At 37.5% G+C, this 27294-nt stretch overlaps 1 protein-coding gene across 9 annotated transcripts in view; it reads left to right on the top strand.

The window, feature by feature from the left end:
• The window catches only part of CEP152 (centrosomal protein 152), an 87941-nt gene that overhangs the window by 28863 nt on the left and 31784 nt on the right, over positions 1-27294 (top strand). For all 9 annotated transcript variants that reach the window (XM_032417280.1, XM_032417283.1, XM_032417282.1 and 6 more), the window contains 7 exons: positions 821-912; positions 1754-1917; positions 16405-16609; positions 22011-22139; positions 22732-22841; positions 23595-23723; positions 23856-23988. In XM_032417280.1, coding sequence (XP_032273171.1) covers positions 821-912; positions 1754-1917; positions 16405-16609; positions 22011-22139; positions 22732-22841; positions 23595-23723; positions 23856-23988 — 962 coding nt within the window. The remainder of the gene's footprint in view (positions 1-820; positions 913-1753; positions 1918-16404; positions 16610-22010; positions 22140-22731; positions 22842-23594; positions 23724-23855; positions 23989-27294) is intronic.

The following is a 27294-nucleotide window of genomic DNA, read 5'->3' as shown; positions in this document are numbered from 1 at the left end:
GTATCAGAGTAGCTTACTCAGAAGTTGAAAGTACTAAAGTCAGAGACTGTCAAATATGTGTGTGTGTAGGTTTTGGTGGGGGCAAAATTGTCTCATACCCTGTTTGGACCCCCCCGCCCCCCGTTCATTTTTGTATCCTTGTTTCACATGGTATTATTTAGTGAGCCTTTTTCCTTGCCACTAAAGGCTTTGAAAATACGATTTTCGTTAGTTGCATAATATGCCGTCATTACTTTGCTTAACCATTTCCCAGATGCTCATTTTCTTTTGAGGAGGCCCAATAAAGTCCCTTTTAAGGGAGCCTCCCGTAGTACATTTAAAACATTAGGTTACCGAAGTTTCCGAAGCATGGCCCGAATATGCTTTTTTCACATGTGGAGGTGGGGGTGGTGGAAATAAAAGCATTTCGAAAGAAGCTAAAGGCAGCAAGATGTAGTTTTCTTATTAGAGGGTAGAAATGGGTTCCAAAGAATTTTTGCTTTGGCTTTCTGTGAGTTGGAACGTTATGCTCCTATTAAAGGACTCGTGGAGTATTAAGGTCTGTAGACGTGGCTGATTTGATTCATAGCAAGGTCACAGTAGTCCCAAGCCTTCAACTTCCCAAGGACATATGATGAGCCATACTAAATGTGTAGACATGTTTTGGAAGTGTCTGGACCTCTGCCTTCTGGGTCCCACTGGCTACACCTTTGTGCTCCTAGAAAGGTAATGAAAAGGTAATAAAGCAAAACTCCACCTCCTGTAACCTCGGTGTTGTTCTGTACATCGTGGGTACTTTGTCCCTTTACTTTGGTGTACTCTACGACTTCCTTCCCCACAGGCTCCGTACAGGAGGTGGCCCAGCTACGGTTCCAGCTGCAGCAAGCACAAAAAGCACATGCTATGAGTGAAAACATGAACAAGGCTTTGCAAGTGAGTGTTGCCACTTGGAAGAGACTCTGGGTAACTGAATTAGGCAGTGCTTACATCACTTTTCTGAACCTTGGATTTCTTTATAAAAGAGGTAGTTGGACCATCTCCAGACCAGGCGCTGAGAGTTGTTCACAGTCTCACCCACACAGTTAGGTAGTCAAGCCCAGGTCTGTCTTGACTGCAGAGCCAGGTGCCGCCCCCCCCCCCCCCCCCCCCCCACCCCGGCCCCATGTCTGCCCGTCGCCTCCTTCACATGGCGTGTCCTTTCATTTCTGGGTGTATCCTGGAGATAAGTATATCTACAGGTGTGGGAGACCTGCAGTTTCACTGCGACTCTCTCACATCCTCCCCCAGCGCTACTTAGATTTTCCACTGGAGGAAGAGTTCCAGTATTACCTCTGCTGGAAAGACATATTTTGCCTTTTCCCACCGGCAGACTAAAGTACAACACGTTCTTGGCAAACCAGTCCACTCTGTCCTCTAGAAAGCCAAAAAGTGCTGCTGTCAGTTTCTCAGCTCAAGGGACACTTTTTGTGGAGGACAAAATGTAAGCGAGGGAGGTGTGAAAGAAGCTCCTTACATTTGCTTTCTCGTTCATTTATTCATTTGTTCGTTCAGTTTACTTGAAAACTGATATGTGCTGGCCTTTCTGAAGTTATATATACATATATATAAGGTTATTAATATATATATTGTGCACCCATGTTCATAGCAGCATTATTTTAGTTATTTTTAATGTATGTGAAGAAGCATTTCTGATCATTAAAATGAATTTTGAAGCATAAATGAATGACTGATTCTTTCATATAAGAAAATAATTTTCAATAATTTTGTGTTTTAGGAAGAATTAACAGAACTGAAAGATGAAATTTCTCTCTATGAATCTGCTGCAAAATTAGGAATACTTCCAAGTGACTCAGAAGGAGAATTAAATATAGAACTCACTGAATCATATGTGGATTTGGGTATTAAAAAAGTCAACTGGAAAAAATCCAAAGCGAAGAGGTATTAAGAAAATCGTTTACTATAGACATTAATCGTACTGATGATACATGTAATTGAGTGGCACCAGGCATGACATGACTAGGTGGGACAGAAGGCTTTAGTTATTTCTAATGAAGTATAAATGTCTGAAATCAGAATGAACAGAAACCTCAACTATTGATATTGTACTGTCTTCAGTACCAATAGGTACATCAGTTTCAATAAGGTAAAAATGATGAAGTTAAAGTAAAGTTAAAATATACAGAGTAAATTCTATGACTGAGGTTATGTATCTTTTATTATTAAGGCAAGAACATATTATCTTTATTCATACTGTGTGTTGAAGGCAGGTACATGTCATTTATCAATGGCATGTGAGAAAATAAACATTAATTTCCCCTAGGATCTTTCCTGTGACCTTACTTTTAAAATGGGGATTCTGTCTTTTATACCACTGTTTAACACAGATACTTTAGCAATCTCATGAAAAGGGAGGGCCTTATCATCCCTTGTAGGGACTGATGGGGGAGGGAGTGGGGTGGTAGAAGAGGGAACACATTTTGGTACCATTAAACACTTAAAAGGTGAATGAAGGATGGGATGTACATTCTTGAGGCACTTGCGGTCTGGAAGGAGCTATGCAAGGCTCTGGGAGTAGAGTACAAAAGATGAGGATGAAGCTCTCCCTTCCAGCAGGGTGTTTACATTTGCCTGGGCAGGGAGAGGGAGACATACTTGTGAGCAGCTACGTGCTGTGTGCTACACGTTATCCTTGACGAACAAAGAGGCATTTATCCAGTCATTCCTTCTGCTGGTGTAGGAGAAGGACGAAAGATGGGTGTTTGGCAGAGACTGCATTTAGGCTAAGGGGAGACTTTCTTGAATGCATTCAAATGCCAGACCCCCGTGGGCCAGTCTCTAGTTTCAGACTGAGTTTACCATCGTTATTGTTCCAGGAAAGTGTTTATCACCTGTTGTGTTTCAGGTGTCATGCAACTAAATACAAGTGTATGAATCTCCTGAAGGGTTTGCTCCACAATAAGTTTTAGAAGTTAAGTATTTTAATCCTGTGATTCCATTTTCAAAACAGTAAGATGACATTCAGAAAATTGAAATCTCAAGTGATGGGGTACTCCTGTGAAACAAGGTGTTAATTCAGTTTAGTAAGGCTCCATTTATCTGGAGGGTCAATCTTTAGGGACTCTCATCTTGACAGATTACAGCTGCAATCCAGAAGGAAGCTAGGATGCAAATAGCACAACTAGCATATATGGTGTATTTAGCGGGAGCCACCCTCAGGCTCTTATCCCAGGGCCTTATTGACTTAGATTTGTTTGTATCCCGTGAGTTCTCTGAGTTGCTGACTGCAGAGTAGCTGGGGCAGAGGGCTAGAAGAGGTCATACCAGTGTTTCAGTCAGCTAGCTCGGCCTTAGCGAGGAGAAAACTACAGGAACTACAGCTGTGATCTACCTCAAAATGCCTACAGTCAGGATCCTGAGTTTTGAGGAAAGCCTTCATCTTTGGTTAGTTAATAAAAGCAAAAAAGGATGTATACATTATATTTTTTAGACAGATTTACATAAAATTTTGAAGTTAAAATGTAGTTATCTGGAAAATTTACTGCTGTGAATGCCTTGTTTCCTGTTCATGCTAGATTAGTTCTAAATGGCTAGTGGAAAGAGCATGGTGTTTAGACCCAGATTTTGTTTTGATTTGTAGTTTTGCCATTTATCACTAGCTTTGTGATCCTGGGCAAGTTTCTTGGCTTTTCGGAGCCTGTTTTCTCATCAAGTTTTTTCTATTAAGTAGATTATAGATGTCCCTTGGGGGTTAAAATGAGGATTAAAATATAAAGGACCTCATATAATATGTTCTTGCACATATTAGGCATTTATTTTTAATTTTTAAAAAAATTATTAGTGAGTGCACAAGTGGGGAGGGGGAGAGAGAGAGAGGCTCTCAAGCAGACTCCCAGCTGAGCATGGAGCCCAACAAGGCTGGATCCCAGACCCTGAGATCGTGACGAGCCAAAATCAAGAGTTGGACGCCTAACTGACTGAGCCACCCAGGCGCCCCACACATATTAGACATTTAATTGTTGATAGTTATTCCTATTATCATCTAGTACATGATTGGTTAAAATACACCATTGATCCAGTTTTCATATTAATTCTCTTTTAATTCAACATATACTTCGTCAAAGATTTTTGGTTCTCATCTCAACCTTGAGGAAACATCAGATCTATATCTTCATTTTAGGGTTGGGAAAACTGGAGCTCAAAGGGCTGAACTTTTTTGCCCAAGAAGACAGACCATTAGCAGCAGAACCAGTCCTTGAGCCCAAAACTTTACTGTAAATCTGTTGGTTCGTATTTACATGACAATCAAACCTTTTTACTTTAACTTCATTCTTCCTTATGTCTTGTATTTTAGAGGGTTAAAGATTCAGTTCATCTCAAAAAAGATTTTTCTCCAGTTTGTTATTACTTTATTTTAATTTGAGCTATAATTAGCCTGGGAATTTGGAAAATAATACATACATATGTTATGTAAAAATAATATATATATGTTTTATTTTTTCAAGTAGACTTACTTCATCATGATATCTACTAAAATGTATTCTGCTTCTGCCCTTTAAATTTAATTAGTACTCATAGCCAAAATCCTACAGTAATATAAAGCACATTCCTGTGGATATATCCAACCTGAGACATCACATCACTGTCATGGTAAAAGGATTTCCGCCACATTGAGCTGGGAAGGTGGAGAATAAGGACAGAGTGAGTGGTCATTAAGATTCAGCTAGAAGACATCCTGTGAATCACAGGATTAGTGAAAAAAGGTTTAGCTTGTAGTGGTCCCACCCACCAGCAGTTTAATAGATAAGAATTCGGCTTTGAGGAAAAAGTAAAAATATTTATTCGTAGATCAAAGTGAGAGGAGATATAGGAGAGAAGAGATTTGTACCTTTTCTCTGCTGGATTGTGATTCTTAGAACAAGAGGAAGCCACAGTTTTCCCAGTGTCGAGAATTTTAGTTCTTTGTTGACTTGAGCTGCTTTCAAATCACTGACCCAAATATTAGCGGCTCCAAGCTTTTATTCTCAACTGCCACCTCCCTCAAGCTACTGCTTAGTAAATTTTAAGGGTTTAGACTCAGTGTTCTATTTCACATTCATGGAATTTGAGTAGCTAAATCTGCATGCAGCTTGCAGACAGCTTCCCTCTCCCTTATTATAGTTGGCTGCGAAGTTCAAATAATAAACATTTAACAAGTGGAATGCCTTTTCCCTTTGGTCTTCTCAGCAGGCTTCATAAGGGACTACAGTTTATTTGGACTTAGGGGAACTGACTTCCATGGGGCTCAGCAGGACTGGTCACCACTGCTGACTTTTTCCCTTTTGGGAAAGAAGAGAAAATTATTTTAGCAAGCACTTTCTCTGCTCTCTGACTTGGCTCCCTCTAGGAGTACATGATGTGCTATTTTAGTGGTCAGCATTCAGTAAGAAAAGAAATTAGGGATGCCTAATTTGTTAACCGAGCAAAATAAGCCTTCTGCTAAAGGTTCGCCACATCTTACAGCACATGAAGATGCATTGTAATATATTTTATACTTCTTATATAATTCTATTTCTGTGAATTATATTTTTTATCTTGTATTTCTATTTCTGTGTAAATAGGAGTGGTTTAAGTAGATGAGATCTGTACAGACATATTTACACCGTATCTATTACCTATAGAGATGTTGTGTGTATTGATAAATATGTAGTGTATTGTAAGGAACTCCTTTTATAATATGTTTAAAAAACCCTAATATTCATTCTCCTTTTCCCTCTGTCTCTCTGTACGTGTGTGTGTGTGTGTGTGTGTTCTGAAACTGAAGAACAGTAAAAATTAAACTCAAGATACTATTATTTATTTCTCTTTTTAGAACTACCTTTTAGTTTTTTAGAACAGTTTTAGATTACCAGAAAAATTAGTGCAAAGAATTTCCCTATACTCTGCACCCATTTTCCTCTATTAACATCTTAACACCAGCCTGGAATCTTTGTTACAATTAATGAACTAATATTGACCCATTATTATTAACTGATGTCCATAGTTTATTTAGATGTCCTAGTTTTTGCCTGATGTCCTTTTTCTGTTCCAGGATTACATCCAGGATACCACATCACATTTAGGAATCACGATTCCTTAGGTTCCTCTTAATTTTCCTTGTTTTTGATGACCTTGACAGTTTGAGAAGTACTGGTCAACTATTTTGTAGGAAGCCCCTCTTGGAATTTGATGTTTCTTTTATGATTATATTTTTCTCATGGGTTTTGTGGAGGAAGACCAGAGAGATGAGGTGCCATTTTTATCACATCATATTAAGGGTACATACTATCAACTATTTCTTTTCAAAAGTAACTTTTTCCTTTATTATGGAAAAATTAGAAAATACAGATTAAGAAAAGAGAAGAAAAGTAAAAGCAACATCATCTTATTTCACCTCCCATGAAGAAAACCACTTTTAACACTTTGGTGTGTAATTTCCACATTATCTGTTTTGTATATTTCTGAAAGATAAAATAATATTGAATATATTGTTTGATAATGTGTTTTTTAAAATTATATTCTGAAATCTATAGATGACAATAAATATTTTTGTGTATATTTACTGATGGATATATGGATGAAGGAACTGCAGTAATACACGTTAATTTTTTTATGCTAAGTAATGCAATATTATTATCACAGGCATCTTTGTAGTCATGTCTTTATGCACATTTTAATTTTTATTTTTTAAGATTTTATTCATTTAAGAGAGAGCACAAGCAGGGAGGAGGGGCAGAGGGAGAGGGAGAAACAGGCTTCCTGCCGAGCAGGGAGCCTGATGTGGGGCTTGATCCCAGGACCCTGAGATCATGACCTAAGCTGAAGGCAGTTGCTTAACCAACTGAGCCACCCAGGCGCCCCCACATCTTTATTTCTTTAAGATGTGGGTGAATATCCTCACTAAGAGGTGTGCACATATTTGAGGTTTTTGATACATACTGCTAAGCAGCTCTGTAGTTTGATTATTACCCACATCATATGGCAATACCTATTTCTGTGTGTCCTAGCCGGTGCTGAGAGTTTTCCTGTTTAAAGTTTTCAACATCCCAAAAAAGAAACCCTGTACCTACATTCCTCATACATTCCTCATTACCCCTTCTTGTCCTCACAGCTCCAGGCAATCACTAATCTACCTTCTATCTATGGATCTGCCTCTTCTGTACATTTCACATGAATGGAATTGTATAGTATGTGGTGTTTTGTAACTGGCTTCTTTCACTTAGCATAATGCTTTCAAGGTTCATCCATGTTGCAGCTTGTATCAGTGCCTCATTCCGTTTTGTAGCCAAATAATATTTCATTGTGTGAATATATATCACCTTTGACTTATTCGTGCATCAGCTGATGGACATTTATTTGAGTTGTTTCTACTTTTTGGCTATTATGAATAATGCTGCTAGGAATACTTGTGCACAAATTTGTGTGGATATATGTTTTCATTTCTCTTAGATATACAGTGACCCTTGGTCAGTGCATAGGTTAGGGACCCTGACCTGCTGTGTGGTTGAGAATCTGCATATGACTTTTGGCTTTCCAAAAATTTAACTGCTAATAGCCTGCTATTGATGGGAAACCTTACCAATAACATAAGCTGTTGATTAACACATATTTTGTATGTTATATGTATTATATATTTTATTCTTACATTAAGCTAGAGAAAAGAAAATATTGAGCCAATCATAAGGAAGAGAAAATACATTTTTGATATTGTCCTGTATCAAAAAAATATCCACGTATAAGTGGACCTGTGCAGTTCAAACCCATATTATTCAAGGACAACTCTTTATCTGGGAGTGGAATTGCTGGGTAATGTGGTAATTCTATGTTTAGCATTTCAAAAAATGGTCATACTGTTTTCAAAGTGGCTGTACCATTTTATATTCCCACCAGCGATGTATGAGGGTTCCAATTTTTTTTTTTTTTAATTTATTCATTCGAGACACAGAGATAGAGCAGGAACAGGGGGAGAAGCAGAGGGAGAGGGAGAAGCAGACTCCCCGCTGAGCAGGGAGCCTGACGTGGGGCTCGATCCCAGGACCCTGGGATCATGACCTGAACCGAAGGCAGACACCCAACCATCTGAGCCACCCAGGCGCCCCAAGGGTTCCAATTTTTTTATATCCTTGCCAACACTTGCTATTTGGCTTTGACTTGCTAATGATGTAGTTTTTATTTGATGGCTAATTATGTTGAACATCTTTTACTGTGTTTATTGGCCATTTGTATATCTTCTTTGGAGAGATCTCTTCGAATCTTTAGCCCATTTTAAAATTGGGTTGTCCTTTTATTGGTTTTGAGAGTTCTTTATATATTCTGAATACAAGTCCCTTGTCAGATATATGATTTGCAAGTATTTTCTCCTGTGGGTTCTCTTTTCACTTTCTTGATAGCATCCTTTGAAGCACAAAGGTCTTTAATTTTATGAAGTCAACTTAACATATTTTTTCTTTGGTTGCTTGTGCTTTTGATTTTCTGAGAAACCATTCTCTAACCCCAGGTCCTGAAGATTTATACCTATGTTTTCTTCTCCAAGAGTTTTATCTCTTACATTAGGTCTTGGATTCATTTTGAATTAATTTTTACTATATGATGTGATGTAGAACTTCATTCTTTTGCACGTGAATATCTAGTTGTCCCAGTACCAAAATTGTTTTGACATCCTTGTCAAAAATCAGTTGACTCTAAATATGAGGATCTTTTTCTGGACTCTCACTTCTGTTCCATTGATCTATCTGTCATTATGCCAGTGCCATACTGTCTTGCTGTAGTAAGTTTTGCAATTGGGAAGTATGAATCTTTCAACTTTGTCTTCTTTTTCAATATTGCTTGGGCTATTCTGGGTCTCTTGCATTTCCATATAAATTTTAGGATCAGTTTATCAATTTCTATACAGAAACCAGCTGAGATTTTGATTGGAGTTACATGTAGTCTGTAGATCAAGTTAGAGGAGTATTGCAATCTTCGCAATATTGGGTTCTGATTCCTGAACACAGGATGTCTTTCCATTTATTTAGGTCTTCTTTAATCTCTTTCAGTGTACTACTCATGTATTCTTTGTGTGTGTGTGGTTTTCGGTGTACTAATCATATACTGTTTTTGTTAAATTTACTCCTCAGTATTTTATTCTCTTGGCTATTCTTTTTGCTGGATTGTTTTAATTTTATTTTCAGGTGGTTAATTCTTAGTGTATAGAGATACAATTGATTTTATATATATAGATGTTGTATCCTGACACATTGTTGAACTTGTTAATTTAGTTCAAATAGTTTTTTAGCGGATTCCTTAGGATTTTTTAGGTATAGGATCATGTCACCTGATAGAGATCATTTTATGTCTTTCTTTCCAATCTGGATGCCTTTATTTTTTCTTTGACTCATTGCTCCAGCTAGAATCTCTAGTACAGTGTTGAATAGAAGTGGTAAAAACTGATATTCTTGTTTTGCTCCTCATCTTATAGGGAAGCATTCGCTCATTCTCCATTAAGCATGAATGCTAGCTGTGTGTTTTTCACATATATAGGTGTTCTTTAGACTTTTTTTCACTTAACATTTTGTTGTGAGACTCATGGTGTAGCGTGGAACTGTAGCTCATTCATTTATATATATAGATATTTAGTATCTTTATTTGTATGAATATTCCAGTTTATTTTCCATTCTACTAACTGTAGATTCTTAATGTTACTTCCTAGTACAATGTGCATACATTTCTGTTGGGTATATACTTAGAGGTGAAATTGCTTGTAGTATGTGTATTTCAACTTTAACAGGTAATGCCAAACTGTTTTTCACAGTGGTTGTGCCAATTTACATCTCCATGAGAAGTGTATGAAAGTCTTAGTTGCTCTGTCTCTTTCCTGACACTTGGTATTTTAAGTTTTTTACTTTCAGCCATTTAATGTATAGTGATATTTTATTGTGGTTTTAATTCGCATTATCCTGGATTACTGATGAGATTGAGCTCCATTGAGAAAAACTGTTTATTGGCTTTTGGGTGTGGGGTGTGTGTGTGACTTGTTCGTGTCCCTCCTCAGTTTTTAAATGACTTTGTGTTTGTGTATGCATGTGTTCTGTTGATTTGTAGGAGTTTTTTCTTTTTTTAAAATCTGTTCCAGGTATGAGTTCTTTGAAGGTTATGTGTATTATAAATATCTTCTCACTTTTTAACCTTTTAATTTGTCTTTTGATGAATGGAAGTTTTTTAGTTTTAGTCAAATTTATCAATCATGGTTAGTGCTTTTTATGTTTCCTTTAAGAAATCTTTCCTGTTGGGGAACCTGGGTGGCTCAGTTGGTTAAATGGCAGACTCTTGGTTTCGGCTCAGGTCATGGTCTCAGGGTCCTGGGATCCAGCCCCACGTCGGGCTCTGCGCTCAGGGGGGAGTCGACTCAAGGATTTTCTCTCTCTCCCTCAGTCCCTCCCCTTGCTCATGCACTCATGTGCCTTCTCTCTAAAATAAATAAATCAATCTTAAAAAAACAAAAACAAAACCTTTCCTGTTATCCTGTGCTGCCTTCCAAAAGCTTTAATGCTTTGCTTTATACTTTAGTTTTACCATCTCTCTGGAATTGCTGTTTCTGTTAGGGTTTTTCTGATTATTCTTGCTTGTTTACACATGCAAATGAACTTTATAATTAACTTGTTCTACTCCAGGAAAAAATCCTGAGAATATTTTTATTAGGATCACATTAAACGTATACATTGACCTAGGGAGAATTGATATTATTATGATGTTGAATTTTTTTTTTTTTTTTAAGATTTTTTATTTATTTATTTGACAGAGAGAAACACAGTGAGAGAGGGAACACAAGCAGGGGGAGTGGGAGAGGGAGAAGCAGGCCTCCTGCCTAGCAGGGAGCCCGATGTGGGGCTCGATCCCAGGACCCTGGGATCACGACCCGAGCCGAAGGCAGACGCTTAACGACTGAGCCACCCAGGTGCCCCGATGTTGAATTTTTTTATCCAATAATATAGCATGTCTTTTCATTTGCTTAAATCTATTTTTGTCTCTCAGGAGTGTTTTTGGAATTTTTTATATTTAGGTTTTTGCACAATTCTTGTAAAAGTGATGCTTAGATATTTTTGTAATAGTAAATAAGGTATTCATTTCTATTATTTCTTCTTGAGTAATGTTTGTACATATGATTTCTATATTTTTTTGTTGTAACCTGTTACTTTTAATTCTCTTATTGTTGTAATTTTTTCCATTATATTTTAGGTTTTTCTAGATATAATTATATCATTTGCTAATGGAGATAATTGTAGCTTTTTTGTTTCACTTATGCTCCAACTTGCTTTCTCTTTAAGGTTACATTAGAATTCCTCTATTTTATTTGGGTATTGATAGCGTGAATGCTGTTTTTCAAAGTGACTGTACTATTTTGCATTACCAGAAGCAATGTCTGAGGTTTTTGTTGTTCTACGTTGTTGTTAAAACTTGGTGGTGTTAATCTTTTTTAACTTGAGTATTTGTAGTGTGTGTGTAGTGATAATCTTATTGTGATTTAATTTTTATTTACCTAATGACCAACGATCTAAGCATCTTTTTTTTTTTTTTTTTTGAGAGAGAGAGAGAGAGAGAGAGAGAGAGAGATTATGTGCACAAGGGAGGGGAGGGGCAGAGGGAAGAGAGAGAATTTTAAGCAGGCTCAGGCCCAGCATGGACGAAGCCCAACCCTGGGCTCAATTTCACAATTCTGAGATCATGACCTGAGTCGAAATCAAGAGTTGGACGCTTAACTGACTGAGCCACCTAGACGTCCCTAAGCATTTTTTGATGTGCTTTTCTTTCCCTTTCTTCTTTTTTTCTGATGTGCTTCATTGCCATTTGTTTATGTCATTTGGTTTTTATTTATTCCAGGATACAGGCCCTTTCTCTGATCTATATGTTGTGAATATTTTCTTCTACTCTGGTTTACCTTATCTTGTTCTTAATGTATCTTTTGAAGAGCAAAAGTTTAAGTTTTTATGAATTCAAATTTATCAGTTATCTCTTTTAAAAGAGTTCCTGGCTTTTTGTTCTAATGTAACTCTGTCACAAAAATTTTCTTAGGACTTTAGAAATTTGATAGTGTTACCTCTTACATTTAATTCATTATGAATTAGTTTTTTAGTATGGTATGAGGTAAGGATTGATGTCTGTTTTTCTTCATATCAGTATCTAGTTGATCTAATACCGTCTGTCAGAAAAACCTCTCTTTTCTCGTTAAATTGCCTTGATATCTTTGTTGATAATTAATTGACCATTTGTGGCCTGTTTCTGTACTCTCCATTCTTTTTTTTTTTAAGATTTTATTTATTTATTTGACAGAGAGAGACACAGCAAGAGAGGGAACACAAGCAGGGGTAGTGGGAGAGGGAGAAGCAGGCTTCCCGCCGAGCAGGGAGACCGATGCAGGGGCTCAATCCCAGGACCCTGGGATCATGACCTGAGCCGAAGGCAGATGCTTAACGACTGAGACACCCAGGCGCCCCTGTACTCTCCATTCTGTTCCCCTACTCTTTTTGTTAGTAACACTCTTGGTACTATAGCTTTACAGTAAGTCTTGAAATGTGTTGGGCAAGTCCTTCAACTTTCTTTTCAAAATTGTTTTGAGTATTCTAAGTTCTTTGCATTCCAAAATAAATTTAATGATTATCTAGTCAATTTATACAACAAAGTCTGCTGGAGTTTTAATTGGGATTATGTTGAATCTATAGACCAATTTGGGGAGAATTGACATCTTAAGAAATTGCTGTTTGTCATTTATACCTAAATAAAGCTGGAGGAAGAAGAAAATTGAGTCTTCCAATTTCAGAACATGCATGTTGTACCTCTCTATTTATGTCTTCTTTAGTTTCTCTCCAGTAATGTCTTGTAGTTTTTTTTTATAGATAACATTTTCCTTTAGATTGAAGAATTTTCTTGAGCATTTCTTCTAAGCTTCCTTATATGACGATGTCCTTCTATTTACTGATTACAGAATTCTGGATCAATTGTTCTTTTATTTCAGCATTTTAAAGATATGTTCTTCCACTGTCTCTGCCGTTCGTGGTTTCTGAAGAGAAATCCTTGTTATTTGGACCATTATCTTGTGTGTAATGTGTTGTTTTCAAGATATTTTTCCCCCTTTTCAGCACTTTGATTAAGATGTGTCTTAAGTGTTTTTTGGTTTTTTAAGTTCATTTCATTTTGGGTTCACTGAGTTTATTGAAAATGTGAATTTATTATGTCTTTTACCAGATTTGTGAAATGTTGACCATTATTCAAATATCTTTTCTGTCCCTGCTTCTTTCTTCTCTCCTATTCTAGGTCTCCAATTATACAATTTAAATTTTTTTTATATTGTCCCACAGTTCCTGAGACAGTTCATTTTTTTCCAATTTCTTTTTCTGTTTTCATATTGGATAATTTCTGTTGAGCTATTTTCTATGATTACAACTCACTAAAAGCTCAATGGTCAGCATGTTTTAGCAATAAAGTATGTTTTAATTAAAGTTTGTATATTGTTTTTTAGACATAATGCTGTTGCTCACTTAGTTGACTTCATCTGAGTCACTTTACTGCAATATTTGCTTTACTGTGGTGGTTTGCAACCAAATCTGCGATATCACCATGGTATGCCTATATTAGATGTTTTTATGTTGTGTAGAAACTTGTATAGGTGTTTCAAATCTCAGTTTATTTGTCCAAGCCTTTGCCACATTGGTTTGAATCTGTCCTTGTATGCATAGCTCAAAAGTTAGTCATTGTGAGATTTGTGTGTGTGGTTCAAATTTCAGTTAAATTCTCCAAATATTTGCTCTGCTGGTTTGTGGGTCTGTTCTGTGCATGCATAGTTCAGGGCTTAGACTAAGGCTTGTACATATTTATGTACAGAATTCATGACTCCTTTCTCTGGTTCTCTCCTCTCCAGGAGTCTTCCTGTGCTCTCTTTTTATCTTGGTTTTCAGCAATTTGATGTTAATATAACTTATGGTGGTTTTCTTCATTTTCTGCTTGAGATTCATTGAGCTTATAGGTTTTAATAGGATTTTAATTTTCATCAAATAGAATTTTGTTCATTAAAAAAATTTGGGAAGTGCCTGGGTGGCTCAGTTCATTAGGCGTCTGCCTTCGGCTCAGGTCATGATCCTAGGGTCCTGGGATTGACCCCTCTGTTGAGCTCCCTGTTCAGCAGGGAGTCTGCTTCCCCCTTTCCCTCTGCCCCTCTCCCGCCTGTGCTTGCTCTCTCTGTCTGAAATAAATAAAATCTTTAAAAAAATAAATTTTTTTTCTCTGTCCCCTTCCTCTCTCCTCTTCTGGGATTTCAGTTACAATGGGGTTAGAAAACTTAACATGCTCAGTATATTTCTGTTTTAGTCTTCTTTCTGTGTTTAATTTTGTAGAGTTCTATTGTTACGTCTTTATGTCTGCTGATCTTTTCTGCAATATTAAATAAGCTGTTAATCTCATCAAGGATATTTTTCATTTCAGATGTTGTAATATTTAGTGAAAGTTCACTTTGGGTCATTTTTATATCGTTTATTTCTTATTGTGTTCATGTTTTTTTTCTTACCTTGAACATATAGAATATAATTAATTCTACTGCCAGCATCATTGCTGGGTCAGTTTCTATTGATTGATTTTTCTCCTGGTTATGGTTTATATTTTCTTTCCTTATTTGCATGCCTCATAAATTTTGACTGGATGCTGGGTATTTTGAATTTTATGTTTGAGATGTTAGATTTTGTTGTATTTATAAAAACATTGTTATTCTTTTTCTGTGGCACACTTAAGTTTCCTGGAATCCATTTGGTCCTTTTAAGCCTTCTTTATAGGTTTTGTTCGGTCAGATTTAGAGCAGACTTTATTTAACCTGAGGCTAATTTGGCCCCATTACTAAGGCAGTATTTAATATTTTGTGAATTAGGAGGTCTTTCCACTATGGTTCATTGGAACCCCCAGTATTCCCAGCCCTATTCCTTTCCTGTGGTTTCCCTGGCCTTGCAGTAATATTCTCACATGGATATACAGATCTCTAGAGCTCTTTCTGTGTAGTTACCTTTCCCATAGTATTTCCCTCATCAAATTCTAACCGTTTTGTCCTTCCCAAACTGAACTCTGCAACTTGGTGAGATTGCTAGGCAGTCTTTGGCTTTTCTCTCCCTGTGCCGCAGGCTGGAAATTTCCCAGGGAGAAAGGAAGGATCACAGGGCTCACCTTGTTTTCCTTTTCTGAAGGATCATTATGCTCTGCTGCCTGTTGTCTAATGATTGAAAATGATCATTTCATATATTTTATTTGGTTTTCTTGTTTTTTAAGGCAGGAAGAGAAATCTGGTACTTTTTTTTTTTTTTTAATTTTTTATTGTTATGTTAATCCCCATACATTACATCATTAGTTTTAGATATAGTGTTCCATGATTCATTGTTTGTGTATAACACCCAGTGCTCCATGCAGAACGTGCCCTCCTCAATACCCATCACCAGGCTAACCCATCCTCCCAACCCCCTCCCCTCTAGAACCCTCAGTTTGTTTTTCAGAGTCCACAGTCTCTCATGGTTCATCTCCCCCTCCGATTTCCCCCCCTTCATTCTTCCCCTCCTGCTACATTCTTCTTCTTTTTTTCTTTCTTAACATATATTGCATTATTTGTTTCAGAGGTACAGATCTGAGATTCAACAGTCTTGCAAAATCTGGTACTTTTAATCTATTATGGCAAGGAGCAGAATTCTCATCTCATTCCAGTTTTGAAATTTATTGAAACTAAAGTTGGAATTAAATTAGCATGGTTTTATTTTTGTTATTTTTGCCCCAGTTGCTCAGATAACCACCCAGACTTGTGTATAAATAAAAGAGATACAGGGGTGCCTGGGTGGCTCCGTCGGTTGAGTGTCTGCCTTCGGCTCAGGTCATGATCCCAGAGTCCTGGGATCGAGCCCCACATCGGGCTCCCTGTTCAGTGGGAAGCCTGCTTCTCCCTCTCCCTCTGCTGTTCCCCCTGCTTCTGTGCTCTCTCTCTGTGTCAAATAAATAAATAAAATCTTTTAAAAAAAAAAAGATACAGAAATTGTTAGGATGACTTACTTTTCACTGCCTCCTTTATTTTCGTGTTGTTTCTCTTAGGGTCATAAAGGGCATACATATACAGCAGCATGCAACTTAACCAAAAGCAAAAAAAGCATGCCATATTGAAGTTCACATGGTTGAACTCCTTTCAGTGAGGCAGGTGGTCTAAGCATAATAATAGTCTTCTTATGAATAGACTTCTGTATATGGGGACATAGCAAGGGTGATACCCTTGTGTATGACAGAACTTAAAATTGTTTTTGAAATACTAGTGTATAGTTGTATAGGTCACAAAATATGGTCACAACTGCGGTTAGTTTCAAGGACTAACCATGCTTGATTTGTTACTTGCTTTAACATTAAATATGATAACTTCTCCATTAGCATTGTACAGCAAGAAGAGCCAAAGGACGAGCTTTCCAAAGATGAGGTCATTCTGAAGCTGAAAGCAGAAGTGCAGCGTTTGCTGGGGAGTAACGCGGTGAAGCGTCATCTGGTGTCTCAGTTACAAAATGATCTCAGAGACTGTCGTAAGAAAATGGAAGCTCTCCAACAAGCAGAGAAAGATGAAAAAAGCATCACAGTTGAGGTTTGTAGAATTTGTAGAGTCAAAAACCCATTTTTAAAAGGTTTAATAAAGAAAATGCTTACAATCTTCACATTTAAATCAAACCTTTGTCTTCCAGGGTTTCATTTGACGTTATTTAGAAGTAAAATATAAAGAAGGGAATACCACATAAAGTAATATATTTTCTAGTTCCTCTTGGCATCTCGTAAATGAGATGCTAATTAGGTAAAATTCCTTTACCATAAATCCAAGGAAGCAGTCTACATAACAAAGTATCTGCATTTCCTCAAGATTGGCTTGTACCAACAGTGTTCTAGTCTTTTTTTTTTTTAAGATTTTATTTATTTATTTGACAGAGAGAGACAGCTAGAGAGGGAACACAAACAGGGGCAGTGGGAGAGGGAGAAGCAGGCTCCCGGCTGAGCAGGGAGCCTGATGCGGGGCTCGATCCCAGGACCCTGAGAACATGACCCGAGCTGAAGGCAAGCACTTAACTGACTGAGCCACCCAGGTGCCCAACAGTGTTCTAGTCTTAAGTTCTCCTCAACTAGATCCTTCAGCATTTTGTCCATGAGATTTCTCTGGCCCATGTTCCTGTAATAAACGTCATTCTGTATAAGGAAATTAATTATGTAGTGGTGGTGTTATGAGTCGGAAAGTCACAGAAACCACTTAAGTCAGAATCACTGACTCCACTTTTATATCCTTCAGTTAGTGTCCTCACTTTACAGATGAGGAATATGAAGCTGGAGGAAATAGTAATTTAACCAACAGGTATTTTTTTTAGATAAACACTCAAGTTGACAGTCATCTAATTAGCCCATGGACACCTTCAAACTATGCCTTTGCTTATTTCCCACATTTCTAATGAACTTTCTACTTAAGTCTATAACATCAGAAAGCAGGGTTGGGAGGTATATGGAGTAAGAGCAAATCGTTCTGCTTAAGCTTTTTTTTTTTTTTGTAAAGCTACTCTGTGCAAGGTCTTGTGGGATTCAGTGGAAAGAAACAATGGCCATTCCTTGAAGGAATTTAGAATCTAGAACAGCACTATCCAGTTGAAATATAATAGAGCCACATATGTAATTTGAAATGTTCTAGTAATCCCATTAAAGTAAAAGTAATGGTGAAATTAATTTTAATAATATATTTTATGTAACCCAATATATTCAAAATATTCTCAGTATGTAATCAATATAAAATTATTAATGAGATGGTTTGCGTTTTTTTTTTAAGATTTTTTTTTTTTATTTATGTATTTGAGGGAGAGGAGGAGAAAGAGAGAGAGAGCACATGAGAGGGGGGGAGGGTCAGAGGGAGAAGCAGACTCCCCGCTGAGCAGGAAGCCCGATGCGGGACTCGATCCTGAGACTCCAGGATCATGACCTGAGCCGAAGGCAGTCGCTTAACCAACTGAGCCACCCAGGCGCCCGAGATGGTTTGCATTTTTTATGTTTGTGACAAGTCCTTGAAATCTAGCATGTATTGTCCACTTACAGCACATTTCAATTTGGACAAGACACATTTCTATTTTTTATTTAAATTCGATTTAATATATGCTGTATTATTAGTTTCAGAGGTAGAATTTAGTGAGTCATCAGTTTCATACAAAACCCAGTGCTCATTACTTCAAGTGCGCTCCTTAAAGCCCATCACCCAGTTACCCCATCGCCCCACCCACCACCCCTCCAACAACCCTGTTTGTTTCCTATAGTTAAGAGTCTCTCATGACTTGCCTCTCTCTCTGTTCTCATCTTATTTTATCTTTCCTTCCCTTCCCTTCCATTCATCTCTTTTGTTTCTTAAATTCCACATATGAGTGAAATCCTATGGTATTTGTCTTTTTCTGACTTATTTCACTTAGCATAATACCCTTAGCATAGTTCCATCCACATCATTGCAAATGGCAAGATTTCATTCTTTTTGATGGCTAATATTCCATTGTGTGTGTTTGTGTGTGTGTACCACATCTTCTTTATCCATTCATTTGTCAATGGACATTTTTCAAGTGCTCAATAACCATATGTGGTTAATGGCTACCATATTCAACAGTACAGATCTGTAAGGAGATGGACATATATAACTTCGTGTAATAAGGATGATACTAGTTGCAAGGTGCTCTGAGAAGGAATGACTAACCAGGCATGTTTGTAGGGGAGATGGTAAGGCAAGCCTTAGTGAGGTCTTTAAGGAGGGAATGTTTGATCTCTGTCCTGAAGGATAAATGCAGGAAAGAAGGTAGGAAGAAACATTTCAGCCTTGAGCCAAAGTATATAAAAGGATATAGCAAATAAACTGGTGTGACTAAGGAGTAGGGCATGTGAATAAAAGTCTATATTGTATAAGCTCAATCTTTCTGGAATCTTTGAAGCCACAAATATATAGATACTATATCAATTTTTGGAATAATATCATAGCTGGCATTAAATCCTGAAGTTAATGAAATAATATTGAGCTTCTCTGCTTGCTATAGGGATGTTAAGAGAAAGAACATGTCAATTTAAACTTCCTTGGATATTTTTTTAAAGAGAACTAGGTCATCAAAATCCTTTCTTAAAGCCTTTCTAAGTATTGAAAAGGCAAGCAAAAATATTTATATAATCTTACTTGGCATGTTTCTTTTATGAACATTTAAAAGTATTGTTGTATTTATTGCTTTATAACCTTGTAGTATATTTTATGTTTGCTCATATCCATCTTATACAGAACAATTAAAGATTATCACAGAGAGTTTGTTGTTTTTGCTTTCATATCATTTGACTGTTCAAACAGTGCTGCTCTCTGACATTTCCAGGATCATAAGTGATGAAGATTAGGAGCTTGTCCATATGCAGCACTATGCACTGATTGGGAGTGGACCAAATCCTGTGCTGTTCATTCCAATCGAACAACTGGGCCATTAAGGTAGAATGTAGCAAAGGTCTTAGGAAGATCACTCTAGCAGTCAGGACCCATATCCACACTGATTTTTTTGATTATTCTATAATAATAGAATACAGAGGCCTTTCTGTATCTGATACTCAGTAGAGATCATTACCTAACCACGAGCTGTGGTTAAAGCCATACTCTGATTCCAAGGTACTTGATAGGCAATGCTCAGTAGCCAGCTCAGAAGGTTCCTAGCCAGAATCTTTTTAGACATAGGAATTAGGAAGATAATGTGAGAATTGGTGTATTACGTGTCTTGTTTTCTTGTAGGTAATGTCCTTAGTATTCCAACTCTAAAAGAGGTTTCATTGTAACACTCAAGTGGTCCTTTCCTTTTTAAAGATCTTCCTAAGGGTTTTTGTGCTGATAGGTACAAGTACCTAGTCCTTGTGTGTCTGCGGTGTGATAATATGTCAAAACTGAGTGTAATAGCTAGCTGTGAAAATTGTTTTCCCATGTATCAGTATGATGTTATTTTCAATCATTTCATTTCATGGTAATAAAAACTCGCCGGTGGGGAAGGAAGCACAAAAGAGTATCATAAACTTTAAAAAGTTGAGGCCAAGTTAAAAAAATGAAAGCCATTCTAATGAGTCAGTAAAATCCTTGAAAGTCTGATTAGTACCCCTACATCTGGAGAGAAGGTAACAGTAGGTATTCGTAGCTCTTCTCTTTTCTGACTAGAGTAGAAGCAGTGGCTTCTGGGCAGTGGGGGCAAGTGAAAGGGGAAAGTCAACAACCGGAGCAGTCTCCCTGTAAAGAAAAGCGAAGGCTCTGAATTGGAAGACTGAACCAGAGCCTTGGTATTCTGTCACCCCACACGTGAGTGAGACGCACATTACCTGCCCAATGAGGAGAATGAATCTTGACATAGGATATTTTTTAGACATTGTGAAAGAGAGCTCAGACTTCAGGTAAATACCTAAACCAACCAGTCAAATGGAGTAGATATTTAAAAAAAAAAAAATCTCTGTGGCCCCCGCAATGAATAAAGAACTCATAAAGGTAGATAAGGAAGACACTCAGAGGTGAGAGGAAAAGAGAAGTCATATAAACAGGCAAATCTGGGAAGATGAAAAACAGATGAATAGTGAAGGTATGTAAGAGGTTCTGCTGTGATGACAGTGCAAGCAATGCAAATGGAAGCACTTGTTGGCTACCCTTGCCCCATCAACTACAGTAATTATTTCAAGACAGCACTGCCATGGAGGCAAAGAGAGTTGGGCAGATTCTCTCAGACTGTCTGACAGTGTATAAGCAAATGAGATGGTTTACCTAGGAGCTTGACCTAGTCATTGGCATGACCTTGTGGGAAACAATTTGCCAAAGTCTGTCATGAGCCTTAAAAATTGTACTGTTGAATAAAATACAGATCTATGAGTTAATACTGATTATACAAACAAATAAGTACAGAAATAGAATAGATGCTAAACTTACTGGGTGTAAGATAAAAAATAGAATATTTGCATAGTCTCAAAGTATCTCATAAGCTTATTCCTAATAAATAGAAAAATTGTGACTACAATGAAGGTGCCTGCAGACACCACCTTCATTTATTGATCATCATCAGTGATGACACACATTGATATCATGTGTTTCCTGAAGAGTACACACATCACTTCTGTGGCATTCATGCCAAAAAATGGATGGCTGGGTGATAGACATTGGGGAGGGTATGTGCTATGGTGAGCGCTGTGAAATGTGTGAGACTGTTGAATCACAGACCTGTACCTCTGAAAGAAATAATACATTATATGTTAAAAAAAAAAAAAAGATCGTAGGAAGGGAAAAATGAAGGGGGGGAAATTGGAGGGGGAGACGAACCATGAGAGACTATGGACTCTGAGAAACAAACTGAGGGTTCTAGAGGGGAGAGGTGTGGGGGGATGGGTTAGCCTGGTCATGGGTATTAAAGAGGGCCCGTTCTGCATGGAGCACTGGGTGTTATATGCAAACAATGAATCATGGAACCCTACATCAGAAACTAATGATGTAATGTATGGTGATTAACATAACAAAATAAAAAAAAATGTAAAAAAAAAAAAAAGGATGACCTGAATTTAATAATGAAGTAATATCAAAGAAACCCACATTGAAAGACATCTTACAAAATAACTAGTTGACACTTTTAAAAAAAAGTCATAGGTTTGAAAGACAAAGACTGAACTGTTGCTAGATTGAAGGAGACTAATGAGACATGACAACTAAATGCAATGTGGAATTGTTGATTGGATCCTGAACTAGAAAAAGGACGTGAGAAGAAGATTGGAGAATTTTGTATGGGGTCCGTAGATTAGTTAGTAGTACTGTATCCTCGTTAATTTCTTGGTTCTGATCACTGTACTATGGTTATATTTGGGGGCGGTGATAAAAGTTATATGGAAATTATTTGCACTGTTTTTGCAGTTTCTTCGTAAGTATGAAATTAGTTCAAAAGCAGAACTTGGAATTTTTTAAAAACCTGAAAAACTTTTGATTTCTTTTTAACATTTAGACTAAAATAGAGACCTCAGAAAACCCAACTAATCAATTATGGCCTGGCTCTTCTACTTCTGATACCATTGTCAAAGATGACATTCTGCGACTTAAAAATGAAATTCACGTTTTACAACAACAAAATCAGGTGATTAAAAAAGTTTCCTATATTTTGTGAGAATTTTTATGACCTCACTAAATTCAAAGAATATAACAGACTTTTCAAAAATCCAGAGGCGATGTGATTTAGTAGACAGCTTTATTAGTAGGTGAATAAGGATTCCAGTCATTTCCCTTTATTGGTCATGAGATAGTAGTTTCATCAGAAGGTAAATTAGTGTAATTCCAGTTTCCTGTCTATAGAGAAACATGGCTACTAGAGGTGTTCTTCTCTTGACCAAAAAGTTAAACCTTGTTTATTTATATAGCTGTGATGATTATTGGATTCTAAGACTTATTTTTAGACATCAGTTAGCTAATACTTCTCTGGTTAAATGTTTTCATTCCATATGGTTCAAAATGAATTCAAAATTTTAAGTCTTAATGCTATCAGAAAGCTACTTGTCAAATAAATGAATCTATACTCTTCCAAGGCTTAAAGAGACTTTGTAGGATTATGAAAATGATACATAAATGTTACAGGGTAGAGATAAAGCACAGAGGATATTAAAAGATAAGATTGGACTAATCAGTGAAAATAATGTTTATTTCCTCTAACTACTTTATTCTTTTGTATCTAGGAACTTAAAAAAACTGAAGAAAAACTGAGAAATACAAATCAAGACTTATGTAGTCAGATGAGACAAATGGTACAAGATTTTGACCGTGATAAACAGGAGGCTGTGGATAGGTAAAGTCTATATAGAGGTCTAATGCCTGCCTCCACCTTCCATCCCCCATGCCCCCATGCTAAAAAAAAAAAAAAAAAGATTCAAGAGAAGTTATGGAGTGAACCCTCCCTGCTGAGATCTTAGACTGAAGAAGAGGAGTCCCTGGCTTCTCAAATTAGAATTCGGAACCCATTTTCCATGGGAATGATGTTATGTAGTGGGTCGGGTTCTATAGCACCATCAAAACTGTAGTTCATTGAAATAGTATAGCTTTATGGTTTTTATAGACTGTCTGGGAAACTATTCTTTATAAGGAAGAAATCTGTGGGAGGGAGTATGTCTTCCAAATACCAAATCATAAACTTGGAAACAGATTTTTGGAACATAACTTACTTGTGAGTTGGGTACTGCTAGTATTTATGTTTAATATAGATACTTTGGAATTTTGGAACTATACCCTATTATTTCAATTAATTTTTTGTAAATAGTCCTCAACTAAAGACTATTATCTGAAGGACGGGAGCATTCTCATATCCAAGTTTCTAATTTTTCTCTAGAAACATTTGAAGAAAATTTGGAAGATTCTTTAAGCTCATCCATTGGGAATTATTACCACTTTTGCTTGGGGAAAACCAACCTGACCTTAATTACAATTTGCATCAGAGGTTGGAAGTGGGTAGGGAAGGAAGAAAAAGAAACCAGTTACTTCATCTTGGTGTTTCTACTAACGCTGGGTACTGCCATAGATTCTACTGTCCGCTCTCTGTTTCTAGGTGTGAGAGGACTTACCAGCAGCACCATGAAGCCATGAAAGCCCAGATACGGGAAAGCCTGTTAGCAAAGCATGCTTTGGAGAAGCAGCAGCTCTTTGAAGTTTATGAGGGGGCTCGCCTGCAACTTAGGTGAGAACGAGAGTGTAGCTGCCCTTTAAGCTGTAGAGACAGTATTCTCCTGTTCCGTAGTTGAGAGGGAAATTGTTTTGCAACCCTTGTATTGTTCTGCGGTCATTTAGTTGCCGGTGTTGTGTATCCAAGGTCTGACTTAGATAAGACGAATAAGGAGATGGCCGCCGTGCAAGAATGTTACCTGCAAGTGTGCAGAGAGAAGGATGGTCTGGAGTTGGCTCTCAGGAAGACCACTGAAAAGGAGCAACAGGCTCAGGAGAAGGTATGGGACAAGCTCATGTTGTCTTTGCTCCATCTCATTCCTCTGGCCTCATTGCTGTCATGGAAACCAGTCCACTTGTTCTCTTGTGACCCGGAGACGGCATACGGAGAAGTCTCTTTACTTTTGGCTGTATCACACCAATACAACTCACAAAATATAGTAAATATTGAGATGATTATTAAAACCTGAGTAGAAAATGGAATACATATAGGAGAAATGGATTCTTCCTTATATATTTATCCTAAGAGGCAAAACAGGTTCTAAAAATAAAAAAATAAAATAAACAAGAGTGGCCCCAAGTCACTGTGAGTCTGAAACCCAGGGATCCTCGTTTTGCAATCATTTGTTGGCTGCAGGCAGACCTACCTAGTCCTGTGAGCACTGCACAAAAGATTCCCTCAGACACATTTTCCTCTGACCCACTTCTCTCTCAGTACCTAAGTATCATTTTCTTCTTCTGGGGAGAAGGGCAAGAATTTGAACTTGGGACTTATGACAGGGAAGGTGGTGATATGGAGCTACGGAGAGCAAAGTCACACTGTTAGTGTGACCCGATCTTTCGGGGAAGTTCTCACTTTTAGGGAAGCCGGAGGGGCTGCTCTACTCCCTCCTCCTGCCTGAATCTTCCAAGTTGCCATTGGTGAGTGTCCAGGAGTAAAATCACACGTAAACAGTCGCCCCTCTTTTCTTCCCTGTTCTGGCCAGAGTCTCATCCAGACGCATGTCTGACTCTCCCTTCCACTTTGGACCAGCCTACAGACCACAATTTGAAAGCCACCTGCGTCAAGATTAGGAAATATTTTTAAAGGCTTGAGTAAATGTTCTATACAGAGGTTTTCTGAACAAAGTTACATTAAAGCAGGCTATTGCTACTACAGACTTAAAAAGAATTAGTAAAGAGCAGGTGAGGAATTCAGCTCATTTAATATTTTGATTATTTTTGAATAGATTAGTATGGTAAAAAACATGCCATGTGTACATTATCATCTAATGGAAGAAGAACTTCTAAAGGGAGCTATTTTAGTTAGTGCTGGCAATATAAAAGTTAGAAGGGTTATTAAATTACTTAGAAATTAAGGACTTAGCTTTCAGTAATGTTTAAAAAAATTAAAATAGGGAGAAGATCTCTCCTGTGATTCTTTCTTTTTAAATATATAAATTGACAAAGAACAGAAGAACGATTCTCAGGTGCTTGGGTGGCTCAGTCGTTAAGCTTCTGCCTTTGGCTCAGGTCATGATTCCAGGGTCCTGGGATCGAGCCCCGCATCGGGCTCCCTGCTCCGCGGGAAGCCTGCTTCTCCCTTTCCCATTCCCCCTGCTTGTGTTCCCTCTCTCTGTCTCTCTCTCTCTCTGTCAAAAAATAAATAAAATCTTAAAAAAAAAAAAAAATTCTATTAAAGAGGTCATTCTTTTCAGGAATATATTTTCTGGTACTTTTAAAAGAATCAATTTAGCTATAAAATTGGATCTCATATAATCAGTCACTTGCAGTTAACAGCAGATACAATTTTGGCTCATGAATGCTTGTGCAGGGGCGCAAGGAAGGAATGTTAAAACTGCTATTTGGCCCTTCCAAAAAAACTTACAGGTTAAATTTTTTCTTTAAAAATTTCAAATTGTCATACAGTGAAATTGACTCTCTTCATTTGGTGTAGAGTTCTATACATTTTTAACACAGGATTTAGCACATGAATAGAGTGATGAGGGTACAGAAGACTTATGGCCCTGCAAGACTGCCTTGTGCTAGTTATAATCACCCCTACTGAGAGGGCCCGAGTACTTACCACACTAGAAGTATAATTCCTTCCTTCTCTGGGAACACTTTAGTTTTTTATTTAGACTTACATAAACCCATTATAAAACTTAGTCATCTTCATAAGCCAGTCAGAACAGAACTTTAAGAGAATTTATTAATCTCTTGATATCCTCCAGAGGTAGGCAGAGATACACCAATCTGTCTTCCTAGGAAATGTTTCATACTCACACCATGGAAGAATCTTACTACACTCAAGCAAGCTAGGGAACTTCAGGGTAGCCCTTCTGTGCAGAACGTAAGCCATTCTCCCTGCAGTTGGCTTTCAGATCAGTAACTTAGTCTGGATACAGAATTTATAAGATAGGTAACCCCAAGAGCCCTAGGATGTATTTTCCTGTTCCATATGTGTTCTTTTCTGAAACACTTATTGAGTCAGGCTGTGGGTTAAGTAGGAGCTCAATTCCAAGTTTTAAAACTTTTATTAACAGAACTTCCCTCACGTGTTAGCCTGGCTTGTTCAGAGAATGGGAAAAACATCATACACACAGAACCCTTCAGACTGTGTAGTAATCATTGGAGGTCATGAATTTGCAGACAAGACAAAGGTGGGCAGTATTCCCATTCATAATGTCATTTCTATATACCTTAAGGCTCATTTATACAACTGTAATACATGCTAAGTCAGGCCTTAGAAGTTAGAGTTCGTTTGCTGTCTGGGACATACAAATCAAGTTTAAATATTTTAAAACCATCCAAAAATTTATTTCCCTTTAATGATAAAACTTTAAAAATTAGATATTCCTGTAGTATGGTCAAATGGCAGATCCCTGTGCTCAATAAATCTATTACTTTACTTCTGTAAAGAGAGGGAAGCTAGGTTTTCCTCACTGTGGTAGATTGCAAAAATGGTCACACGTTCTTCCTGTCAGTGAATGCACGCAGTATTATTGTAGTGTGACTTTGTAGCTATTCTCAGTAAGAGGTGGTCTGTTTCATGACAAACTTTGGCCACTGGGACATTAGTATATGCAAAAAGAGCCTTAAAAAGCATTTATGCATTGGGGCTTACAAGCTTGATGCTCTGAGGAACGCTGTGACCACCACCATGTGAATGATCTGGGTTAACCTGCTGGGTGATGAAACATGTGACCAAGTCATCTGTCTATCCAGACATCAAGCTAACCCCCAGACATGTGAGTGAGGCCGTCTTAGACCGTATAACCTCAACTGCCTGCAGAGATCAGCTGTGTTGACTTAGGTCAGAACCACCACCCAGCTGACCCAGAGAATCATGAGAAATAATAGATGTTTGCTGTTTTAGTTTAGTTTTGTTAAATTTTGGCTGGCTTATTATGTAGAAAAGCTGATCTATGCACAAACATACAAATACACAGAAAATTGGTAGCAGTTTTCTGCTGTGAGTCAAAAGGAAGTGTAGATACATACCGAACCAACTCCTGAAGGATAGATATACACAAGACAATTTGAGGATTCCTTCTAAAGTCAACAAAAAATAACAGCAATATATGATGTAAGCCTGGACAACATTC

This window comes from Phoca vitulina, unplaced genomic scaffold (genome assembly GCF_004348235.1).
Source record: "Phoca vitulina isolate PV1807 unplaced genomic scaffold, GSC_HSeal_1.0 scaffold20, whole genome shotgun sequence".
In the NCBI taxonomy this organism is placed as follows: domain Eukaryota; kingdom Metazoa; phylum Chordata; class Mammalia; order Carnivora; family Phocidae; genus Phoca; species Phoca vitulina.
Note: the sequence above shows the minus strand (reverse complement) of the source record. Positions and strands in the feature narration are given on the sequence as shown.